Consider the following 24,562-nt stretch of genomic DNA (forward strand, 5'->3'; position numbering starts at 1 on the left):
ACAGACAGAGGGAGCCAGAGGGGAGAACATAGGAGAAACTTAAAGGACACATGAGGGCAAGGAACATCAAACACATGACACACAAGACAAGGAAAAAACATAACACAAGACATAATACAAGGATGTAAATCATAAACAAGAAACCAAAAACCAGAAACAAGAACAAAACAAACAGGAGACATGACATCTGGGCTCATTTTACAGTCATTTTTTACAGTTTACTTTTTATTACAACGTGATAAACCCGTGATACTTTTTCTCAAATTAGACAAAATAGAACTGATATGGTTGTTTTTAGGCATAAACAAAGACAGTTATACCCTAAGGAAACTGATGAGACACAATAAGCCACAATTTGTATGAAATTAAGCAAAAAGTAGAAATGATATGGTCTTCATTAGAAAATGACACTAGTATACCCTAAAAAGTAAACCCCAAATGTTATATTGAATTGGACAAAAACTATATTAGAGTAAACAAAGTTATACCCTAGTTACAGAGCATTACACCAAAAGCATGCTGTAATATGAAACTGCACAATGCATTATCAGACCTAAATGTATATACATAGACTACTATACAAAATGATATTCTAATTAGAAACCGAATAGAATATTCTCATATACTATGTTCATATAAACATACAAGATCATGCAATAAGAAATAAAATGCAATGCCATATCAGATACAAAATACATCCATTAGACACTGCCCCTACTACCAAATAACACTGTAAAAACCACACTTAAGGCTAAAAACATGCATCTACCATGGCTTAATTAGAGAACACAGGCTGTCATTTGACGAATGTAGTGCCATATCAATAATGGTCAAACAAAGAACAGAGCTCAGAGAATAATGCATTCATTTGGGCTTTATTTAACATAGTTTCACTTTATTACATTTGTTTTTAAGGCTAATTAACAATGTATTACAAGCAAACTGTACTGCAAAATTAAGCAAAGGTCATTTTTATGTCCTGCCTAGTAAACCCTTGTTAGACAATCTTCCAGACCACCTGTTTGGCTAGACCAGAACAATTCTATACCTCAGACAAACATCTACAGTAAATTATGTGTGCTGTAGACAACTGGACTACAGTTTTGGTTTCAGTTTCTTGAGGACCTTACATCTCACAAGTGAAATGCTTCTTCAGTTCTAACTAACTGTAAGGTTATAGAATATCTGCAAAAACTGGGAAAGGACAAGGTCACTGACAGACCATTGTATTACTGACTGTAACCTGGGGAAGCCATCCCCTGCTGTCAACGTACATCTGAAGGGGGGAAAAAAAAGTCAGTCCTCTGAGGACAACAATGTAAACATCTTGTCCAGAGAAGATGGTTTGAAGAGGAGTAAAATAATCCATCTATGTCAAACTGGAACGATTGACTTTGAACAGAGGAGTTGACCCACAACATCACTTATCACCCACCTACAATGCAGTACTGAGCTCCCTCCCCAGACAACTTAATTTTTCACACCTGGGCACACCTGATCCTAGCAGCCCACATGAAGGCCGGTTGAGTCAATGACCCACAAGTGGCCCTAATGACTCTAAGGCATCACATTTTTTGAATCTCCTCTCTCACCTGGGTTGATCAGATGAACAAAAACTCATCAACAGCAATGGAATAAAACGTTTTTTATGCTAAATCCATGAGTAGAGCATTGTGTCCACTGTGCCACTTCCTGTTACTCAACTATATCATCTGTTGTTGTTAGCTTGATGATGTTGGGCCTCACATTACACGAGGCACAATTAAGTAGTATTTATGCAACATTAAAAGGGAGATTTGGGTTAAATATGGCTATCAATAATAATAAATGATTATCTGGGATAATTATTAATTATGATGAATAATATGATCTAGTTTACATTAGATTACCTGGGGGCACCACTCATTTACTAAATCGGTCTCATAAAAAGGTACTAAACTGTTTATAACTCTTATTAATAATTAACTTAATAACTACAACCAAATGGACCATAACAGCTAGTAATAGTTGAAGGATTTTGGAGTTCTTGACAGTGTAGAAGTTGGCAACATTCACTCTTGTACAGTCTTAAATAGACAGCAAGAAGGTTCAAAAGTCTTTTTTGCATGCAGAGACTGTGAGTCTGAGGGACTAACGTCGAATTAGCTGTCTAGGAAAGCAAACTACCAGTAACTTGACTTGAGGTCACAATAACACCAAACAGTGGAGAAACTGAACACATTACATCAACCAGAGTTTAAAGTCCTGTGCTCAGCCGTGCTGTGCTATGCTATCTAAGCCCAGTTCAACATTACCAGTCTTTGAAGAGAAGGTGCTGGCAGTTGCAGGAGAAGGTTGGGGCTCCAAAGTTGAACAAAACTGTTCTTGCTGTGCAAGAGGTTTGATGAAAGTCGGCAGAGGAGGAAACTGGTCGCTCCTTTCCTTTGCAAGGAGCTCGGTGCTAACCTGCTTGGTGTTCTGCAGATCGTCAGATTGGCAGAACCTCATGTAGCTGCAGTGAGGAGAAGTTCTCTGGGCCTGCTGCCAATGCACTTGCAGCTCTCCCCAGCTTGTTGGGCCCAGAAAAATAGATCTTGAGGGCAGGCAGCCCTGTGAGGGAGGTGGAGAGGAGCCCTTGAAGTTCCAAAGTTGAAGAAGTAGAGAAGGGTCGAGTGAGAGAGAGAGAACAATGTATGCTCTGGGGTTTTGACTATCAGAGGAGAGTCTGTCACCCTGACCAACAGCAGCTCAAACCTGAATTCTGCATGTGTGAAGAATGGGGAATTCTGGGACACTGAGTTCAGTTCAGAGTCCATTTTGAAATCCACAATGAATGACTTCATCCGTGGGTCCCAACATTGATTAAATGTCCGATTGTCCGTTTAATGCCGGCACCACACCTCAAATCATTCACCGAGTATTAGTCTTATTTAAAATAAAAGTGTAGCTTATTATATCTTATTAGTGTACTCTAAAGTAAAATAAAATAATAGTGTGACAGACATATTGTTATTTTACACATATGAGGAGCCCCAAATGCAGAATTAAAGAGGTTTATGAAATGAATAATCACATGAATAAATGTGCATGTGTGTCAAATATACTGACACAATATTTTACTTTTCCCCTGAATATTTACATTTCATGATGCCAGTGTTCCTGACAGTGGTGTTGGTAACTTAGCATGGCTACACATTGTCTGGCTCTGCACAAGAGATTTGTTTGAATGTTGAATTTTGACTTACCTGTTACTTGTCAGCATGTTGATTTTAAAGGGATAGGTTTTTTGAAATGGGGTCATATAAAGTACATATCTATAGTCGATCTGTTTCCCACCATAATCACCAATCAGTGCAGCCTCAGTTTGGAGAAGCAGAGAGCCGCTCCAGCCCAGACGCTCAGCTTTGTACTGCAGTGAACAGAGTCCAGAGAAAAAGAGAAATAAACCACCTAAAACGAGGCTCACCTTAAAAAATCTATAACAGTTCAAGTGTACATTGTAAAGGGAAAATTCACACCGCTTTACATCACCGTCAGACCGCCCTTTATTTTGGCACTACATTTTCTCAACCGTAGAACCTCTGCTCTCTACTTCTCCAAACTGAGGCTGCGCTGATCATTGATTACGGTAGGAAACAGATCGACTATAGATATGTACTTTATATGACCCCACTTCAAAAAACACAAACTTTCCCTTTAATGTAAATTGTAATGATATAAATCTATAGCAGCGCTCTGTATGCTGTCTTGTTTGTGTGCAGCCATTGATGCAGCAGTCAGCCAGCGCTCCCTCACACTGACCTCCTTGTTGCTGCTCCTGAGCTTTACATGTGAGCTGACGTGATCTGAGCCTCTGCTGCTCATCCACACGCCACCACCCACGTTTTCCTGTGGCACCTGCTCTTCAATGATTCCCTGGCAGTAGCAAAATGTCCATTCAGCTGGTAGCAGCAACACTCAGCGCTACTGGAACATGAAAGGTGCAGCTGGTCTTAACCCTTAAAGAGAGGACAAATTCTGATCCAGTGTGGGAGCAAAGGTCCAGATGCTGCACAAAATACTGCTCTACTATGAGCAAATTAGCTGATTGGTTACTTGACTCTGACTGACTATGACAAAGTAGCAGGCTCTAAATGCATCATACTGGGATAAATCTTGGATGAATGTCTGCAGGCTTCACACGAGATTCTAGAGAATAATGGCACTGGAGAATCGTAGTCCTGGTAGGCTATAGGCTGGCCAATCAGCATAACCAGTTCTCATACTGACAAAGACTTGATTAGACACTTTTTCATAACCAGTGCTCCCGTTATGAGACATTGCAAAAAGTACATTTATAAGAATAAACGCAAAGAGGTGAATTTCTGACGGGCAGTCAAACCCATGTAAAAGTGAATGATGGGCCCATAGCCATCCATAACTGATACTCTGGCAAAAATGTTGCATAACCATAAAGTATCATTTGGTAAATGTCATTATTCTCTTGGATCGGTTATTTGTGTTTTCAGAAAATAAGAAATTTAAAGTACATTAGTTTTATTTCATTGTCCAAAACAGCTGTTCACACCTACATGTGATGGAGTTGGTTTGTTTGGATCCTGTCTCTGCTCCCGTCTTTGCTTGAATCTCTGGAGACCAAATTAAAAACTTTGACTAAAATAAGAAAAAAAAATGCTTTTCCTCGTTAATTTCTTCATGGGATAAATCATAGTAATGTCTACAGATACTCAAGCAGGATCACTCCAACCCTTTGTTACTGCTGGACTCTGAGCTTTGTGCTGATTACGACAAGTGTGTCCTTCTTTAAATAATAGAGCTCTCCTTTTTGAATCGAAGAATGTGCTACTGGATGTTATATAAAAGCTCCAAATGATCTAAACTGCATTCAGTACTAAACGTAGTAAAGTGTTTTCTTTGAAATAACTGTACATATTTTGGTTAATATTTTAAACCAGACTACGATACTAAAGCCTTACAACTCCCAATATGTAAGATGGAGGAAGGAAGGAAGGCAGGTAGGTAGGTTCTTTACATTATAAGTCATTATCTTTTAAACAATTGTCTGGCTTATTGCCTAAGGTATAATTATTAATGGGACGACTAATTTCCGAATAACTGATACAAGTAAAAAAGTTTTTAGGGAACAGACTAGGAGGTGAATCAATAGGTAGTGATGGGTTCACAGATATTTGTGAATTGACTGACCACTTTCTTCATGAGTTGTTCCTGATAACCAGATCAACCAGCAGTTGAGTGGCATGAGTGATGACTGATTAATTACTGATTGCTTAATCATTAGTTAGACAATTTGTTCACTTTCAAGTAAAGTTGAAAAAAATGATGAAATGCTTAACACTAAATGGTTTTTAAAAAAGGCTGAAAAACATTTTTAAAAGGTAGACTGAAGTTGTATGTTCAGGCCAGTCAGTGGTGATCATTTGTGTTTTGATGGAATAGTCATATTTTTTATATATATATAGGTATAGGTATACGTATACTTCAGTTGAGCTAAGCATGCTAACATGCTACAGTACCATTTGACAAATAGCAAATAAGAAAATAGAGATGAGGCTGACGGGAATGCAAATTGTTTAAAAGTTACAATGATGAACTACTGATGGTACCAGATCATGGGTGGCCAACCAGTCATTCACAAACTAGTGTTTCAACATGAAACTGTTATCAGTCCACATCTGACAGAATCGCTCTTGCAGAAAATGACTGTTGTCTTGGAGACACATTTTTACAGTGAATGCTGTCTTTCTAAAAGAGCTCAGGATTTGAGCGACAGGATTTATCATAGTGAATATTATCATGACACTCAGACAGATTATATGCATGCAATAAAAGAATACAGCAAACACACCTGTTTTTTTTTCATTAAGTTATGAAATAAAAAGATCCAACACACTGCAGTTGTGGTGCTTTATTTCAAGCAGTTTCCATGTGGATGTTATTTTACAGGATCACACATCAAGTCCACTACCCCTCTGACTGGTCTGCCCTGAACTCCCCTTTTCCTCTTGAATACAAAACTCAGGGAAATCTCATCTGACACCAAACTAAAACCAGGATCAAGTTTCAACAAGTTGTGCACAAGAGTGAACACTGTTCTATAGAGAATGCTGGTTAGAAAGAAGACTGAGCTCTTTAAAAAAAGGGTTGTTAAATAAAAGTCGAGACACGTGGGACCCGGAGGTGTGTGATCATAGAGAAACAGTGACTGGCAGCTCCAGTGTGTGTGTGTGTGTGTGTGTGTGTGTGTGTGTGTGTGTGTGTGTGTGTGTGTGTGTGTGTGTGTGTGTGTGTGTGTGTGTGAGGCAGGGGGCTGCAGGTGCCTCCCCTCCCTGTGTCAGTGCAATTCATTCTCCAACCACTCATACTAGTAGTCTCTTAAAAACAAAATAGAGTTGTAAAGGCAGTTATATTTCACATTATATCAGCTTCTGTTGATACTCTCAATACTTCATAATTATTACAGTATATACACTGGTTGATAGTATTGGTATGAAGCTCTATTTACATTTCTGTCTATTCACAAACACAAAGAATACCTGTAGGATGGGTACACCTGGTGCCATGAGCAGTCAGTGTGTTAGAAGTGTTCTCTGCATATACACAATCTAACTAACACAGTCTTGCAAATATTTGCTTTTTTAAATGTCATTTACACGTATGTGCTTCAAACCAAGTGCACAGGTGTCTGATTTTTCCCTTTAATGCAGTTTGTCAAACACTTTAAAAAAGACTGAGACCTACAACAATCAATAACCTCCTTAGAAAAGTCATGTGATCAGGACTCGAGCAGTAAGCAGTCCTCATTCTCGCTGGCAGGGAGCATGAGCTGCTGCTCGTAGTACAGACTTTTGGCATAGTTGATTTCTTGAGAGATCTTGATGGCGAGACTCTCACTCTTCACATGGACCTGTTGAGAAAATTGTTACACAATCAACAACACAGTGAAAACATTAAAGCTGGGACCATACACACAAACAAAAGATGGACTCTGGGATTAAATAAGCATCAATATGGACAATGGGCTCCACAGTCACTACTCCTGTCGATCCACTTTTATAAGTTATGTAAGTCCTGAAAGACCAGGAGCTTATTTTGGTTGGAATCAACATCTTCTCTGGGATGTTTTTTGCACTGATCACTGCAGGGCCCTGTTCCTCTAATGCTGGGATTAGTCTATACAGTACACACATGATGAAATGAATGATGAAATGCTTAACACTAAATGGTTTTTAAAAAAGGCTGAAAAACATTTTTAAAAGGTAGACTGAAGCTGTATGTTCAGGCCAGTCAGTGGTGATCATGTGTGTTTTGATGGAATAGTCATATATATATATATATATATTTTATATATTTTATATATATATATATATATATATATATATATATATATATATATATATATTTTATATATTTTATATATATATTTTATATATATATATATATATATATATATATATTTTATATATATATATATATATATATATATATATATATATATATATATTTTATATATATATATATATATATATATATATATATATATATATATATTTTATATATATATATATATATATATATATATATATATATATATATATATATATATATATATATATATATATATATATACATACACACACACACACACACACACACACACACACACACACACACAACGTTACTTTTGTTCGGTCATGTAACGTTTCTTTGTGGGACATTTCTCTTTATTTAGTTGAGTGAAGGACTGGTGTAGTTATCAGACTGTCACACACAACCTTGATACACGCCACTGGATTTTGCCCTCGTTTTGGTTCAGTTCGCCAATGCTGCTCCTCTGATACTACATCTGGAGGCGGATTAGTGCTGGAGTGAAATTTCACCCCTCGCCGCCTCTGAGACTTTCACACAGAGGAGGAGGCGGAGAATTGCCGCAGGATCCCCCTATGCAAAGTGTGAATGGGGCTACTGACATTTCCACTACTTAAGAGCAACTAGGATTAGTTTGATGATTGGACTAAGCTGTCACCTAACCAGTCAGCAGTGACTGATAATGATCTGTCCTGCTGAGATATAATATGTTATTTCTGCTAGTTGAATTCAAACAACCTTTAACTCCTAACAAATGAATCGTTTCAATGACAACTGTTGGCAGTGTGTAGTAAAGATTTTCTTAAAAGGAGCAAAAACTGTATTCCACTGAACTCCTTAACTCTTTACATAAACAGAAAGTAGTTCATGTAGAACATTTGCTGAATTTACAAGAACGCCCAAATAATGAAGAATTTGTCAGGGACAGCATTTAAAGGTTATAAAGTTTCTCCTGACTCTACAATTTACTGGACTGAGACATTCTTTAAAGGAGTCTGGGGACTTTCTCCACGGGGACAAAGAAGGAGTCTATATTGGTTTCTGTTTAGTGTATTGGTAAAATAGGACATGTTTAGTGTCAATAAAATGTTGACTTCTTCCATAAATTGAGTGTAAATGGTGAAAACAGTGTAAACACTGTTTTCAAACAGTTGCTAAATGTTGGCAGATAAGATGCACTTTAGACACACAGACAGGCTGGTATGCCAAGCTGGCACTACATGACACTTTGTACAAGGAAACAAACAACTTCATGTTTTGATTTACTGCTGACTTTCTGCCTGTTGAGGCTCCTTCTTCTTGTTTACAGTCGACAACACATCGGGATGCATTAGCATCAGATCACAATTAGAGGTAAGATCTTTAGCCCGAGCCCGAGCCCGAGCCCGAGCCCGAGCCCGAGCCCGAGCTGGCCCGAAATTCGGGTCGGGTCGGGCCTAAAATGTCAATCATTACGTTCGGGTCGGGTCGGGCTCGGGCTTCTCTCTCGCTGACTTTTTTTAAAATAAATATATGTTTATAAAAATGTATACTAAAACGATGTGTGGATACTAAACTAAGGAATACTTGTTGTAAATAAGTAATTTGGATAAAACAGAGAAGGCGGCGCTGTAAGGTAATTGCTATATAACTACTACTTAACAGGAGGCGCAGAGCAAGAGCACGCTTTGCACACGGCTTTGCGGACATTTCGTGAACGTAATCTTGAAATTTCGGGTTTGCTTCGGGCTCGGGCCTGCAAATCAAGTTAACTGGTCGGGCTCGGGCTGGGTCGGGCTTTAATGCCTGCGGGCCTGGGTCGGGTCGGGCTGGATTTTTTAGGCCCGATCTTACCTCTAATCACAATGTATGTCAGTGATCGTTTATACGATAGAGATGTCCACTTGTGTTTGGGTGATTCAAGATGCATGTTGATAGCAGGTGTAAACAGCCTGTTTGAAATCTCCAAACCTGGACAAATAACAGCAAAGCTGCATGGAGAGATACCAGCATAGGGAACTGGTGAAAAACACAAAATGTTCTGTGTAATTTGGGTTATTGTAAGCTGTCATACTGTCAATGAAGAATCAGTCAGATGAGTGTCTTACCATGGGTTTCTGGTGGGAGGGTCCAGGAATGGCCACGCCACTGCTGGTGCTTTCAGCCTTCTTGGTGAGCTGCACATATACTTTCCCATGATCCTTAGAGACTAGGCAGTGGTACAGGTCGTCGTACTTGACCTCCAGGAAGATGGCCTCACGATCCACATAGTCACCTGGTTTCAGGAAGTAGACTACTTTGGAGGAGATGAGGACACAGTAGCTGTCGATGGGCTCCACAGCAATGAAGCTGGCATGAGAAATACACAATGAATTGTCAGCCTGATGGACAGCAGGTAATTAGGGGAAAAGACACAGACAGCATCACAGTGCGCTGAAATGAGTGACACTCACAACTCAGAGTGGATGTTGTCTGTGAGGCGGAAGAGCTGCTCCTGACCGTCAGCCTGTGTGGCTGAGTATCTAGGCAGCAAACCCTGAGGTCCCTTACAGCAGCGAGGCTTCCTGACCCTCTGCACACCGAGCCTGGACAACACAGCCAAGAACACAGTTACTTTATACAGAGTGCAGTACACACTGCCTGTTCATGAAGGAATCAACACTGCATAGTCTTCAACCCACCTGTGGTTACTGAGACTAGCCATGTCCCGGACCGTCTGTGCCGTTTCTGAGGCAAAGTCCAGAGCTCCAGCCACCGGTTTGGTCACAGTGCCGACCAGACCTTTACCCAGCCCTGAGAAAAAGCCGCTGACTCCGCCCTCTGTCTTCACCCCCTCCACGGTGGAGGTGATGATGCTCGTCATGCCTCCAATGATACCTGGGGAAAGTGAAGTTTATTTAAAAGGAAATGAAGAGGATCAATTAACATTATATGGCTACGTGTATCAATGAGAGGAGTGTCCTTGCTTCCTGTTGCAAAATATACTGTTCTTGTATCCTTGATTATCTTGATTAGCAGAGCATTCTCACCTGATTGAACAGTTAATTAGCAGTACACTTGTTGTTGGCTCATACAGCCTGGCAATATGTATGATACTGTATGAAGAGAGTGTTCTTGCTCCCCTCTCACTGCAGTGTTGTACTCTGTTTCATACAACAGTTAGCAGAGTGCTCATGCTCAGGCTCATTTAGTGCGCAGCTATCAGAGAGTGTGCCTTATCTCTGTGAGGATTGTTACTGTATATGTGAGGACAGTGTGCCAGCTCCCCTCTCACTTTAGCATTATACACTGATCAGGCGTAACATTATGACCACCTGCCTAATATTGTTTTGGTCCCCCTTTTTTTCTGCCAAAACAGCCCTGACCAGTTGAGGCATGGACTCCACTAGACTGCTGAATGTGTGCTGATGCATCTGTGAGATGTTAGCAGCTGATCGTTTAAGTCCTGTAAGTTGCAAGGTGGGGCCACCATGGATAGGACTGAGAGGCGTGCTGTTGGCACCTTGTGGGCTTTGCCAGCACATTTTTCGGATGCTACATAGTGAATATGGCCACGCCCCATCCATTGGGTGTAGTTCTTCAGCCAAGCTCCTCAGCTTCATCTTTGTGAGATAGGGACTGGTAAAAATACTGATTCATCAGTGCATTGCAATATATTTTTTCCCAATTCAATATCGATTCAGAAAATCCTCCGAATCGATTCAGGCAAGCAGTGGCCCCCGACCACCCGCTGTTCCTCGCCGGGTGCCTCTCAGTCCCCTCCAGCAGCTGGTAGCGCCTCACCCGCGACCTCGCTCGAGGGTCAGAGGGTGATGCGCCACGGAAACACTGTCGGAGCTGCAGAGGTGGGTAGCCGATGTCTGACGCACTGCTCTTTCAAAGACTTTAAACTCCCTGGCTGCTGCACTGTGCGCCCGCGGGTAGCTCTCATGCAGGGACAGAGGAGGGTTCAGTGTCAATGTGTTACCCCCTCGCGTCCAGCCCGAGGGCGGAGGGACCGCGGTTATGTCTATGTTTGTCAAGACAAAAATGTACGATGCAGTCCCAGAAACAATGGCGCTTTCTCAGCTAAACTATGGTTGCGCTATTTTACTTTTTTACTTCTTTACTTTCGATCAAAACGAAAACTTAACTATTTCAGCTAAAAACAGCTGCATACTAAACATGCAGCGAGGCATTACCAAACGAACACAGATTCATTTGTCCTGAACGGACATATCAACTTGTCTCGTGCCAGGACTGCAAAGCATGACGGAGTGCGTAGAAAACCAGTGCGCACACAGTATTCCGCCCCTCCTACACACACCGCTGATTCGCTAGCACACCGCCAATCAGAGAACCCAATGGCTCAGACGGCCGACAGCCAACCTCCTCAGACTGCATGTTGAATCGGAGCAGACAACGTCCACGCGGCTCCGAAAGCTTCCGATGCAGCTGAACACACCGAACCTATTTGTTCCCGACCTCGTCCGAGTCTCTCCAAACGCTTCAGACGTCTAACGGCTGAGCCGATGTGTTCCTGCCTTTATATCTAAACACATCATGTGCCTTTGTTTATATTTCAATTCAAACTAGAACTTCCTAGAGGAAACATTTATAATTTAAGATTACTTTTTTTAATTAAAAAATTATCAACAGGTACTCTAATTAATTACTTATTACAACTTATTACTGAATCGATTTCAAAATTGAATCGAATCGTGAGGTTATTAACAATACCCAGCCCTATCATGAGGTGAATACATGTACAGTTTGGGGTAGTGGGGGAAGTATGCAGCACTTTCCAGAAATGTCTTACTATACAGTACACAACCTGAGATCATGGAAAGTTACAGCTTGCAGGTGAAGTAAGATCTATGTCTATCTCAGACAACAGGGCGTGTTGAGGCACAGAATGTGTTAGCATGTATTAACGTTGGCTGTTTGCCATCAAAATATACTTGGACATATATTTGCCATGTCTTCAAAAATGGCAGAATGTCAACACAGGATTTATTTCGTATTATTCATCAGTTGCTTGAGATGATGAACAGAGACTCTGTACACCTGTTGGTGGCATATTAGACAGATGACAATGTGATAGATACTTTTTATCCATGGTCTTCAGTCTGCATGTCTATCAGCTGTCACAATCCCACAATAAAAATATAAACTGATCATCGGAGCACTGATCACAGAGCCATGCTGCTCCTCTCCTTACAAACATTTTAACCTGTAGACATTTACCCATCTGTAGGTTAAAAAAGGATTAGTCTAATTTTTTTTAATTCTCCCAAAACTGAAGCGTGAATCATCACTGCCGTCTCTGTAACAAGACACAGAAATGTTTACAGGTTGTACCATGAGCCAGTCCATGGATCCCTGCTACCAGGTGCTCTCCACTGGTGGCTCCGTGGTATCTGATGTACTCTCTCTCACTCTGGTGTCGGTTGTCCATGGTCTTCCCCAGTCCATCTGATAAAGTTCCTGCAAACTAACATACAGATGACAAGAGGATGTTGACAATGCATGGCTGTGTTACAAGGCATTATAGTGTGTTAGTGTGTTATTGTCTGCATGTCTTCCTGGGAAAAAAGCTGTTTAATCAACAGGAATTATAAACGGACAGATTCACTTCAGTGAATAATGCTTTGATGAGGACATTCAAGTTTGTACTGATAAAAGATAGAGGGCAGTAGCTGGGTAAGAGGGTGTGTATGTACATTCAGATGGTGGACACATAAATGCAAACACCTGTGTTGTTGTGCAACAGTCAAGCAGAGACATGCATTAGAAAAAGCAACCAAACACAAAAAAGACATGTCACTTATACAGAGCTCAGACGGGTACCTTGGCAGCAGAATTGGACACACCGTGTGTCACATTTCGTATGAGGCCACCCACATTGCCGTACTTTATGAGCTCAGATACACCCTCACTGACATCGTTGAGGAGGCCCATGGGGTTTCCAAGGAAGTCCACAGAGCCAAGGATCTGGGCTGCCTGGCTGATCAGCTCCTACAGACAGCAAACAATACACAGTTACGGTCTGAGGGGTAGAATTACATGACACAGCTTTATGTGACATCTGTTCATGGGTGATGGTAATGTGTTACTGTTCCTCTGTGAGAGCAAAATTAAAAATATTGCCACAAACAGGAATTTGCGCTTTTTGATTGTGCTTAAAATTAAGGCTGGGAGACGCAACAGGTTTTGTCCCCCCTCCATCAAATCTGAACAATACTCTGAAAAATAGATCACTAACAGGCAGACCGTGGTACGGGTCTGGACCCAGATGGCGTCCTTTATGGACCTGGACCTGGACCTATAGTCATTAAATTAAGGACTTTAAACTTTGATGGGTGCTTCTATTTTGACCGGTGCATGCGAGTTAAGCCACCCCACGTGATGCTACTCAGCCAATAAAATTTGTGCGTTCCAGGAGATAAACATTATGACTCTTAATACAGACAGATGGAAAGACGAGTGAGCCGGAGACAACAGATAAACATAACTACACCTGGTGCTCTAAGAAGAGAAAAGTGGACAGTGAAAACAGAGCATTCATCCCAGAATGGACAGACTCTTTCATGTTCATTCTTCCCACTGGAAGCACAAGACCAGTCTGCCTGATATGCTCAGACTGTGGCACTCATAAAAAGTGTCAATGTGAAAACTGAAAGCACAAAGCTTTAGTTTTTTTAGATTTTTGTGCTGGCGTCAACATGAAATGTTTTATTATGAAAATTAAGCGGATGTTAAGTTGTTGTTTCTGTGTGTGACTTCCTGTCTGCGCAGTGCTGAATTCAGCTGAATTGCTGTGCCATGCTCCAGCATCCGGCAGAAAAAGAAGCCCTGCTTATCTGCTGCAGAAGGTCCGGACTGCTTGAGCTGCAACGGAGCAGATACTCAACGCAGCAAGGTAAATCATCGACTAGAGTGAAACCTATCGGCTCCACTGCCTGTCAGAGCAGAGTGGTATTCAGAGGTTAGAGCGGATACAGAATCCACTGGTTGTGGTAGGTGAGGTTATCAGTGTTGGTAGGCCCCCTTCCCCAGTGATTTAAAACATGGGCGTAAAAACCTTTGTTATTTATGAATGTGCCTAGCTTGTGAAAAAATTCCTTTGGGATGAAATCTGTTAGAGGCAGACATAAATAGGACAGGTTGAGAAGAGAGTTCATTTAACCAAATAAGTTCCTGCTGAGAGAGTGAAAGAGACCAACATGTTTCTTCCTTAAAACTGAAAGAAGACTGTAGCAGAACATACATTAAAAAGACTTGAAGTGCATCAAACTTCCATTAGGGACATAAAATGCAATATCATGGACATAATCATGAACATTTTAAATCTTATCTCTTCAGACTGTGTGGTCATGATGTCTTTTTTTCCTCTCATCAACCATGCAGGCCTTTAAAGGGAATCAAATGACATTTTCTTGTGTGTGGGACATTTGGATACAAGTTTGTACTATTCTGGCCAACTGGATAAAAAAGTTCAAAGCAACACTTACAAATGTGCTTAATAGGTCGGTGCTCAGCACTTACCTCTCTGAAGTGTTTGAGAATGTCGTTGATGATGATCTCTTGGGTCTCGTAGGGGTGTACTCTGGTGAACGGATACATGTTAATGACTGCGTCTTCAAACCGAACCAGAGGAAAGCCCAGGGTGCCTTTCAGAGCCTAGGGTGACATAAACATCGACCATATGTGATAAACATGTAAAGGCAGTTCAGCAGGTGAAAACAGAGTGACATCATATAGTACAGGGTGCAGTAACATGACATTTCTTGTTCTTACCTTCAATGCAGAGATGGATCAAACGTAATGTCTGAATTATTTTCTAATATTAGTCCAGCTTTAAAACTTAACATCTACAGCTGCATTTGATTCTTACCAGAACCCCTACATTTGTGACATTTACCCTTCTGTCTTTGTCAGCTGACTGTGCTAACTCGATCGTCTTGTTGCTTTGCAACGTTCAGTCCATTTAAGTCTCATTTTTAATCAGGTGACATTGCTAATGCCCCCAAATGATCAGCAATAAACCCACCTACTGATTATTCTATATGTTAACTGAGAAAAAAGTCAATACAGTCGTCAGTCTTTGTTTCTTTGAATCTTTGTTTTTTGTGAAGATAATCTTACTCGTGTCAAACATTGCTTATTTATAGCTAATATCTATTTATTGCTTAATTTAAAAATAAAGAAATACACTTTTCTTTCAACTGCATGCTACCTCCAGATGTGACCACCTGATGAAGCCAATAGAGTGTTCCATGTTGCTTTATATCAAAGTTGATTATTTGGCAGATTATGAAGCTGCACATAAAAAAATGAAAAGGAGAATATAATTTAAAAAAGACTATGTGAGGTTACCTTGAGATCGGGTGGCAGCTTGTGAGAAGTGAAGACACTCAGTTTGACCTGAGGAAGGCTGATCTTCAGGTTCTCAAAGTAGTAACGTTTGGGAGGTCCCACATTCTCGTTTGGCTTCTCGTGGAGATTCTCATCCAACTTCTCCAGCTCTGCATTCAATAAAGTAAAGTTTTTGGTTAATCTCTGAATCACATGTATATTTAGAATGACATTCAACTAATGACCCACCAGCTTCTGTCTGTCCGTATCCAAAGAAGCTGAGCATCTTGAGCAAAAGTTTCTCCTCAATGATGACTGTGAAGCGCCGTGCTGTCACCATGAGGTGCTGTGAACACATCATAGTTTTTTGCTGTCATTTATGTTGCATATAATTGTTGTGACAGAAACACGCTCATTGTCAGAAAAGCAAGTGAAGGGACTGGATTAAGTGCAGCAGAAGAGCATTCGCCAAAAGATCTTCCGATCAGCCAGCCAGATCAAACACCACCACAAGCACTGTGATCACCCCGGCAAGAAGAGGAAGAGAGCTAAGATCAGAGCTAAATTTACCTAGCTTGAATTTAAGGCTGTTCCATTTTGCTCTGTTTAGGTGAAAACCATTCTTCTTTGTATCTTAAGAAGGGTTTGACGTCACATGGAGCAAATCCATCCATTCATTCTCTAGCGTGTGGACACTATTGTTTTCCACACAGGTCTAAGTTCTGTAGGCTTGTGCGTAGCATAAAGAAAATATAACTTTCCATTTCCCTCCAAGCCTGTGTCGTGGAATGATGAACACATGAACCATGTACCTTGTGAGTCTCACTCTTGTGCACTAGATTTATGATGTGCACAAGAGACCAGGGATTATCTGTGCTGGAAAAGAAAGATTTTGTGGCAAGATTATGTAACACAGCAGTGTCTCAGTGTGGGACACTGACCTTGAAGAGATCTGTTAGCATAAGGCTGCTGGGAACCTTGACCGAGTTGATCTGCAGGGCCGGTCCACTGTCGTTGACACTGCTGTCACTGGAGCTCGGAGTTACACACAACATCACAGGCTGGGTGGTACCCAGTAGCTGGTTGTCCACCTGATACAGACCAAGTATTTATACAACAGTCATTCATACTACAGTCTTGACTGGACCTAATAGTTATGCACATTATTATTACAGTACAGAGGTCAACATGAGTATTGGTCATACTGTATATTGACAGGAAGCCTCTGGATAAACCTGCACAATGCAAATGGACAGTAGTTATCTTCTTGACATGAATCCATGTCTTTGTGTCAAGCTGATTTTGAGTTTCAATCATTTACTACAGGAATTAATTTGATTGGAATAATGAGTAGTACAAAAAAAAGACACCATGAAACATGTATTTACACAAGTCATCATCATCAACTCTTTCTGTCACTGTTCCTCATTAGTTGAATTATACCAGTGTAACCAATTGCTCATAGTCAACATTTTATTCCAACAAACATGGCATGCTGTGTGCTGTCCTTCTTCTGGTCCAAGCACCTTTCTCCTTGCTAAATTCAGCAGAAGACACACACCTTGTCATCTCACTGACATGAGGTACACTAAGATCACCCTCTACCATCTAGGAAATACTGTATGTGTTCTCTGTCTTTCTGTTGTATTGTTTTTTGTATCATATGAAGTACCTTTGTGTTTCACAAACACAATTTGAACTTGAACTGGAATACTGAAAGTTTTCATAGCTGTGGTGAGCTTACCTGGATGTTCTGAATGCTGAGCTCCAACACCTCATTGGCAGCAGTACGGATGAAGTGGACATCTATACCAGACAGTGTAGTGAACACAAGCTCCTCAGGAACCTTATTGACCAAAGAGACACCCAGACCTTCCTCCAAGTTTACCAACACCTGTGAATGAATACAAAATCACAGGGGATGTTTCTCACAGCACAGGTGCAGCGTGCAACATGCGCTTGTTATGTAGTGAAGAAGACATGGCGGAGGACGTGACAGTAGCGGCTCTCACGGTATTTTTCCACCTTCAAAGAAACCAAATCAGCAGTCTGTGTATTCTGGTTATTATAAGAATGCTCAGGGACAGCAGGATGGCAGTAAGAAGAAAGCTGTTGCGAGAGGCGGCAACACATCCAGTTTACGCGACATCACCCTCAACTGTTCAGTGAATGCAAGGCAAGCTAACTTTAAGCTTGGGTGCATCATGTCTGTGTATGTCGAGTTTTCTCTGTCTAATTTGCTGTTGTCACTAATGTAAACGGACCAGATAGTGGTATAACTGAACAAAGCTGATTCGTGATTTGGCTCGTTATCTGAACCGCTTATTAATTGTAGATTTCACTTTTTAAAGTCGACCTAATAATTCCCCAAACTTTGATGCAGAGCTGCAGTGAGGGGGATTTGAGAAAACATGTTCTGGGTGGACTGAGTTAGTGAACACAAACTGACTGAGATGACTGACTTTCATCTCAGCTCAGTTCACCTGAGCAGCATCTACCTGTGCCTCAGCAGCCATCTGACCAATCAGACTGACCGAGTCCACTGACAACAGACAGACAGACAGACAGACAGACAGACAATATATATCCAGCCAGTTATATCAGAAATATATAACACTTGTGGATTATTTGTAGAATAGACTATTTATAAAGAATAATATAAAATCGTGAATATAACAACTGTCAGATAGAGTATAATTCATAATTAATTTAACAATAATTCTTTTTGTTTTGATCTAAAAAATGATCCAACCTGTTTCCAAAAAAAGTGATATGATCTAAATAATTAATAATGACATCTTCTATTCATTTCTTTCACAGAGAGGCTCTGCTGGCCAGTCGAGTGCTGCTGCCACTACATCTCACTCTACCTCTGTGACGCAGACATGAAAGGACACAATTCAAAATCAAGCTGCCTCATCACAAATAGCCAATGACCTATTTTGCACAGTTCTGATACATTATTATTAGACTGTTTAATGTTGATTTTGCAGTGTTTTGTTAAGGTTTTGGATTTAGACTATTTTAATATATAATAAATCTATTTAAATATAAATCTTGGTGAAATTATTTTGATTTATCAGTGTTGTTTCAACATTTTGGAGACTATTTTAAAATACCGCAGTATACCAATAACCGTGATCATTTTGGTCACTATTGCAGTGATGTGAAATTTTCATACCGTTACATCCCTACTAACTACATCCTCCAAACACACTAAATGTCCCGAATCTTTCAACTCTCAATATCGCTGGCTGTCTCTATCACTGCGTCTACACCGACTGTTGTTGCCTGTCATTCATCCGCCTCCGTCCCTCCCACAACTTCCTGTTCCTCAACAACCAAACTTGCTGCTTGGACGCTTTCGTGACAAAAGCCTGTTTTTACCGTTTCTTTCTGCACAGACACAAACGGCAATGTGACGGCAATGTTTGCAAAAAAGCGTGGCGGACACTATTTACCCCAAGTCCGGTTCTGGACCTGCCGGTGCGTCCATCAACTCGGGAGGTGGGCCTGATTACATCGTATCCCCATCAAAGTTAGTCTGGTGCTAAACCAGAAATTAGCCGACTCGATCGGTGGAAATGGCACCCCGGATGGATAGTCATTTGCTTTTACATATCTCTTTACCATTTTCACCTTATTTAGGTGTTTTGATATGACTAAATGTTTTACTACCCCTACTGACAGAATCGGTGATGCTCAGCTAATTTAGTTGGCTTCCCACAGACTCTCTTTCGCACAGTCCACATGTTCTCAATGGGATTCCAGTGAGGACTTTGGGAACCTAGGCCTAAATTCTAGCCTGATTCTTGCCTGACTGATGTGTGTCTGGGGTCACTGTCCTGTTGGACATCCAACTGCACCTAAGATCCAATATTGTACTGATGAGCTGAGGATTTTGAAAGAATCTGAAAATGATCCTTCTTCATTATTCCATTTACTTTCTTTAGAGCAGCAGATCCACTGGCAGTAAAACAGCCCCACAGCATGATACTACCAGCATCATGCTTGACAGCAATGGCCTCAACTTCTCTCCTCCAATCATATTGCTGTTCACTGTGGCCAAACAAATTTCATGTGACCACATAGTTTCTCCAGAAGGTCTTTTTCTTTGTCCATGTGATCAGCAGCAAACTTCAGTCAAACTTTAAGGTGCTGGATCAATGGCTTCTTTCTTTCAAAGCAGTCTCTCCTGCAGCCCTTGACTGTGAACACTGACAGCTGTGTTCCTGCACATTGTAATCCACTGAAGACTTGCTACTGGGTGGTTTTTGGTTGTCTCTTGACCATCCTGCCCAGTTTTCTCTCATCAGCAGGTGACAGTTTGTGTTTTCTTCCTGATTGTGGCAGTGACACAACTTTACTTGTACTTTATACTTACAAGCTGTTTGTACAGTTGATCTTGGGACCTATAACTGCTTTGGAATGGCTCCAAGTGACTTTACGGACTTGTGCAAATTAATGATGTGCTCTCTCAGATCAATGCTGAGCTCCTTAGACTTTCCTATTATCGTGTTTGTGGCTGAGTCTAATGGTTGTATCAAACAAGTACTGAAATGGTTCCAGAAAAGTAACCAGCTGTTATTGATCAGAATCACTCAGAAGATGCTAAGAGGCCATGCTACAAATAAAATTTGATTCACACAACTTAATTAACGTAATAATTCAAGTTACTGTATGTATATTTTTGATCAAGCAGATTTTGTCACATATTCAGAAGAAGAGAATATATAATATTTTGAACTGAACTTCATTAAGTATTTGTGAAAAAGTTTGTGTTTTTCGTTCCATCACAGAATGGTGGAGCTGTAGAAAACATTGTAACTCAAGACATATGCCATGACATACATGTTCTTTATGAGCGGACGGAAACTTTTATTCTCATCACAACTGCATATGGTGTGAATGTCTGTTACAAACCATGGTTTATATAAATGCTTCCTGAAATTATTTGAGAGGTACTCATACCTCCAGCTCCTGCTCAGTCTCTCTCTTCTTCACATCTTCTTTGCTCCTGTCCTGTTCTGTGCCGGGTGAGCTCGGGATCATTCTCCTCTGGTTGAAGTCACTGATCTAGAGAACACCAAACAGCTGAGAAATTACGAGATTCACCATCAATGATTTCCACTATAGGAAAAGAATCATTGTGTAGCCAAAGACAAGGAAGGATGCAATAGAACTGATACTATTTCACCAGTTCTGACTGCCAGAGGCAGCACTTATCACTGGATATCTTCTGTTTCAAGAATATTTGCCTCGACACGGATCCACTGAAAACGACTCAAAACGCTGTAGTTCACATTCCAGCCCTCTAGGTGGCGCTTGAAATTCACCAAAAACGGAGAAGAAGGGACAGAGCATGCGCATAAAGCTTGCACGCTGTTTACAAACAGACAGTAGACGGAGAATCTGAAAACAAGAAGAAGAAGACGAAAATGGCGAGTGCAAGGAAACCAGAAGCGTCTGTGTGGACCGTTAATTAGGTTGAACTGCTGCTGCGACTCACACTCAAATACAAGGCCAGTAAGTTGCAAGAAAGGCTCAATATCTTCTGTGGCACGAACAAAAGCAGGAGTCCACCATTGTTGTTGTTGTTGTTGTTAAGAGACGTCGCAGGGTTCAAAATGAGCGGCCCAGCACCATGCTGTCAGCATTTAAAGATTATTAGTCCTTCAGCCTTTTACTGGGATTATTTCTCACCTGCAGGACACGTGTGGGTCCATCTGGCAGCACCTGGACAGACAGCACCCCAGAACCAGGTCTCATCTTCTGGTTAATGAACTGCTGCTCCGGGCCAGGCTCCATCAGCCCGGAGTCTGGTCCCAGCACCACCTCTGCTCCATCGCACAGGCCTTCCAGCCCGCCCTTCACCTGGTTGATTCAAGTAATGAATTAAAAATATGACTGAAGAAAATTATGTGGCGAAAATGGAGATACTGTAACAGAACATATGTGAGGGCTCTAGACTCAGAGGAAAGGACAGTTTATAAATTCCACATTAAAGACTAGCCAGGTGCACATACCTGTACTACTAGCCGGGGAAGACCACAGGTCAGCATGCCTGTGCTGAAGTACCACGTCTGGGTGGTGCTACGGCGCGAGTCTGGCCTCCTCAGCATTAACGGCTCAAAACTGAGAGGGACGAACAGGTAGACAGAGAGTCAATTTTTCCATTACAAACTTGCTACCATTTCACGGTCCAGTTAACAAAATTGGCAAATGTTATGACCCCTGAGAGAGTTCACGGGCACCCCCACAGGTACAGCACCAACCTGTTGTCACTAACGGCTGCAAGCCCGGCAATGTCCAACACCAAAGAGGAGTCCAGTGGGCGTGGCTGGGCCGGCTTGCTCTGTGGTGGAGACGAGCCTTCATGACACAGCATGCCGGAGCCAGTCATCCTCCACAGCTGGGAGCGCTTCCCTGGCTCCTGCACAAAAAATGTCATTCGTGAATATTTTCATACTTTCATTTACATTATCCTTTCATTGTAAGATTTATTATTGATAATCTTTTATTCTATAAATTAATAGCAATCTGTGATCAATTTGTAAGTCATTCTTTAATTCATTCATTAATTAAATTGTTTCTCATAAATTTTCTACTTTGTTCCTTCTCATCCAAACTTCCACAATGACTTAATTTAAACAGTCCATTCTTTCACCAACTTGAGGGGGAAATAATATAATATAATATAATATAATAATAATAATAATAATAATCTCGGCACATTTACATCAAAGTCTGTTCATTCTAGGTTATTTTAAAATGAGAACAGTACCTTCTTTTTCAGGATGACCCTTTGAGTCTTGGTGTCCACATCGAGAACCAGTTCAGCACAGCTCACCAGACGCTTCTTCCCAACAGGTCTTCTCTCAGGATTCCTGCATAACAATATGGTGCTGCTTACCTTTATGACTTTAACTTTTACAAACAAGAATTCTTAATGGTATGCAATAAGATTGTAAGTTATTCATGTCACTGGTCCATACTGTGTAAATGTGTGAGTGGCTGCAATGTAGATGAAGTTCTCGTAGTAGAGCTTGTTGTATTCTCTGAAGAAGTTCATGTCGGCTGTGACCTCTGAGGATCCGGCTCCTTTCACAGTCAGTGTGAGGTAGGGGGGGAGTGTGGGCTCATCACAGGCATAATCCAGCACAGAGCCTGCCTTCACTTCAGTATGCAGCCGGATGTCAGCCACACCATGCTGCCAAAACTGGATCGGCACCTGAAGAGATTCAAACAAGGCAATCTCCTCAGTTTATTGTGTTCGGTCTTTTATTGTTGGCACAGTATTAAAAAAACATGATGCAAAGAAAACACACCTAGATAATAAATCATGTTGTATGTATTAGGCTTGTGAGATGACAGGAGGGCTCTGCAACAGGTCAGTAAAACCTCCCTGAACACAACGACTACCAGCCTAGTTTGGCAATAATGGGGAGTTGTGGCTGTGCAGTGCCCAAAGGATACTGAGACAAAATCCACCTTAGCAACAACCTGGCTGAAATAATATCTTGGATAATTTTTTGGCAAACAATACTGCTGTGCCGCCAGACTAAAGAGCAGCTTCCCTTCTCAGGCTGTGAGACTCCTGAACTCACCTGCCATACTCAATAAAAGGTTTTTCTTATGTGGCGTAAAGGGGAAACAACCTGGCTTTTTTGGAAAGCGCTGTGTTGCAGACTGACAAATAAATGAACCCGGAACCGTGAAACATTCACTGATGCTTCCGCTCCACTGCTGAAATAAAAAATGTCGGCAGACAAATGCATGTGCTTCATGTGTTGCCATGAGTAGACTGTTAACGTCAAATGAACACATGAAACACATCTGTCATGCTTCCACCATGTTTTCTACATTGTACTCAACAGTTTGAGCATTGACTGGCACTTATTTACAGATGTCACATTTGTCTTCAATGGTTTCAACTACAAAAGCAGCACCACCAACTGTTTATTACTGTAAACCAACTCCTGATATTACAAAAAACTACTGAATGGAAACACATGATTCAGATTTTCTTTAGCAGATTTAATTTAACTTGTGTTAAAATTAGCTCTTTATATAGAAACCTTGCTAGTATCGGAAACACAGAATCAGAGTCGGCTAAATCTGAATTACATTTTCTGAAACAGCAAAAGAAATAATCATGCCCACTGCACACAGCAATTGGCTATGTGAGTGGACGTGTGAGAGCAGGCCAGGGTTGAACATGTATCTTGAGCTCTCTTCTTCATTCTTCACATTTAATGACTCACAAATGCTTCTGCAACATTCTTCATTTGTACAACAGAAGGAGACAGCATCAACATCTTAGAGGAGAGTCTGTCTGAAAGGGAGTGCTTCATTCCCACTGGAATGATTCATCACACTGAGACTACAGAGATGCAAAATTCATGGAGAAAGAAGTGGGAGTCCAGTGAGTGATTCAGGTATTTTTTTTTTCATGAGTAATTATGCCCATCCATTAGAAACTGGTCATGTAGTCACAACAGTGACTTACCTTAGAGATGTTGTCGATGCGGAAAGGAGGCGGCAGTTGGTCAGTGTCAGTGAAGGAGATCTGGTAGGTGGCTCCCTTCAGGGTGATCTCTGTCCGCAGGAAGAAACAGCACCCCATCGCGTCCCTGTTCGATCCAATAGACACTTTAAACCTGTCAAATACTTCTCTTCATTCACTCAGTTTAATTCAATTTGTTTTCAGTTCAACATGGAAAATACAGACATACAGGCAGCAGTGATTTTCATACATTCATTTGCTTATGGCGACCTGCTACAATATTATATTGTCAGCAACATAATGATTATATAATGTTTCTTTACTATTTTTTCCTATACCTTCAGCTCACACCACAGACAATTCTGTGGGAAACAC

At 41.0% G+C, this 24,562-nt stretch overlaps 2 protein-coding genes across 11 annotated transcripts in view; one reads left to right on the forward strand and one right to left on the reverse strand.

Moving 5' to 3' along the window:
* LOC119022193 (immunoglobulin superfamily member 21-like) overlaps positions 1-4,800 on the forward strand; it is a 28,069-nt gene extending 23,269 nt beyond the window's left edge. Inside the window, exon 10 of the mRNA XM_037102788.1 lies at positions 3,741-4,800. Coding sequence (XP_036958683.1) covers positions 3,741-3,823 — 83 coding nt within the window. The 3' untranslated portion in view covers positions 3,824-4,800. The remainder of the gene's footprint in view (positions 1-3,740) is intronic.
* A 1,090-nt stretch (positions 4,801-5,890) lies between these two features.
* Positions 5,891-24,562, reverse strand: part of vps13d (vacuolar protein sorting 13 homolog D) — an 89,274-nt gene continuing 70,602 nt past the window's right edge. For all 10 annotated transcript variants that reach the window (XM_037103284.1, XM_037103283.1, XM_037103278.1 and 7 more), the window contains 18 exons: positions 24,191-24,314; positions 22,677-22,912; positions 22,466-22,568; positions 21,957-22,114; positions 21,708-21,816; positions 21,385-21,555; positions 20,653-20,757; positions 17,426-17,575; positions 16,623-16,772; positions 15,931-16,027; positions 15,703-15,851; positions 14,872-15,006; positions 13,174-13,341; positions 12,685-12,817; positions 10,026-10,221; positions 9,798-9,929; positions 9,453-9,693; positions 5,891-6,904 (listed from right to left, as the gene is read on the reverse strand). In XM_037103284.1, the coding sequence (XP_036959179.1) occupies positions 6,773-6,904; positions 9,453-9,693; positions 9,798-9,929; positions 10,026-10,221; positions 12,685-12,817; positions 13,174-13,341; positions 14,872-15,006; positions 15,703-15,851; positions 15,931-16,027; positions 16,623-16,772; positions 17,426-17,575; positions 20,653-20,757; positions 21,385-21,555; positions 21,708-21,816; positions 21,957-22,114; positions 22,466-22,568; positions 22,677-22,912; positions 24,191-24,314 (2,689 nt within the window). In that variant the 3' untranslated portion in view covers positions 5,891-6,772. The remainder of the gene's footprint in view (positions 6,905-9,452; positions 9,694-9,797; positions 9,930-10,025; positions 10,222-12,684; positions 12,818-13,173; positions 13,342-14,871; positions 15,007-15,702; positions 15,852-15,930; positions 16,028-16,622; positions 16,773-17,425; positions 17,576-20,652; positions 20,758-21,384; positions 21,556-21,707; positions 21,817-21,956; positions 22,115-22,465; positions 22,569-22,676; positions 22,913-24,190; positions 24,315-24,562) is intronic.

The sequence above is a fragment of the Acanthopagrus latus genome, chromosome 7 (genome assembly GCF_904848185.1).
Source record: "Acanthopagrus latus isolate v.2019 chromosome 7, fAcaLat1.1, whole genome shotgun sequence".
Lineage (NCBI taxonomy): Eukaryota > Metazoa > Chordata > Actinopteri > Spariformes > Sparidae > Acanthopagrus > Acanthopagrus latus.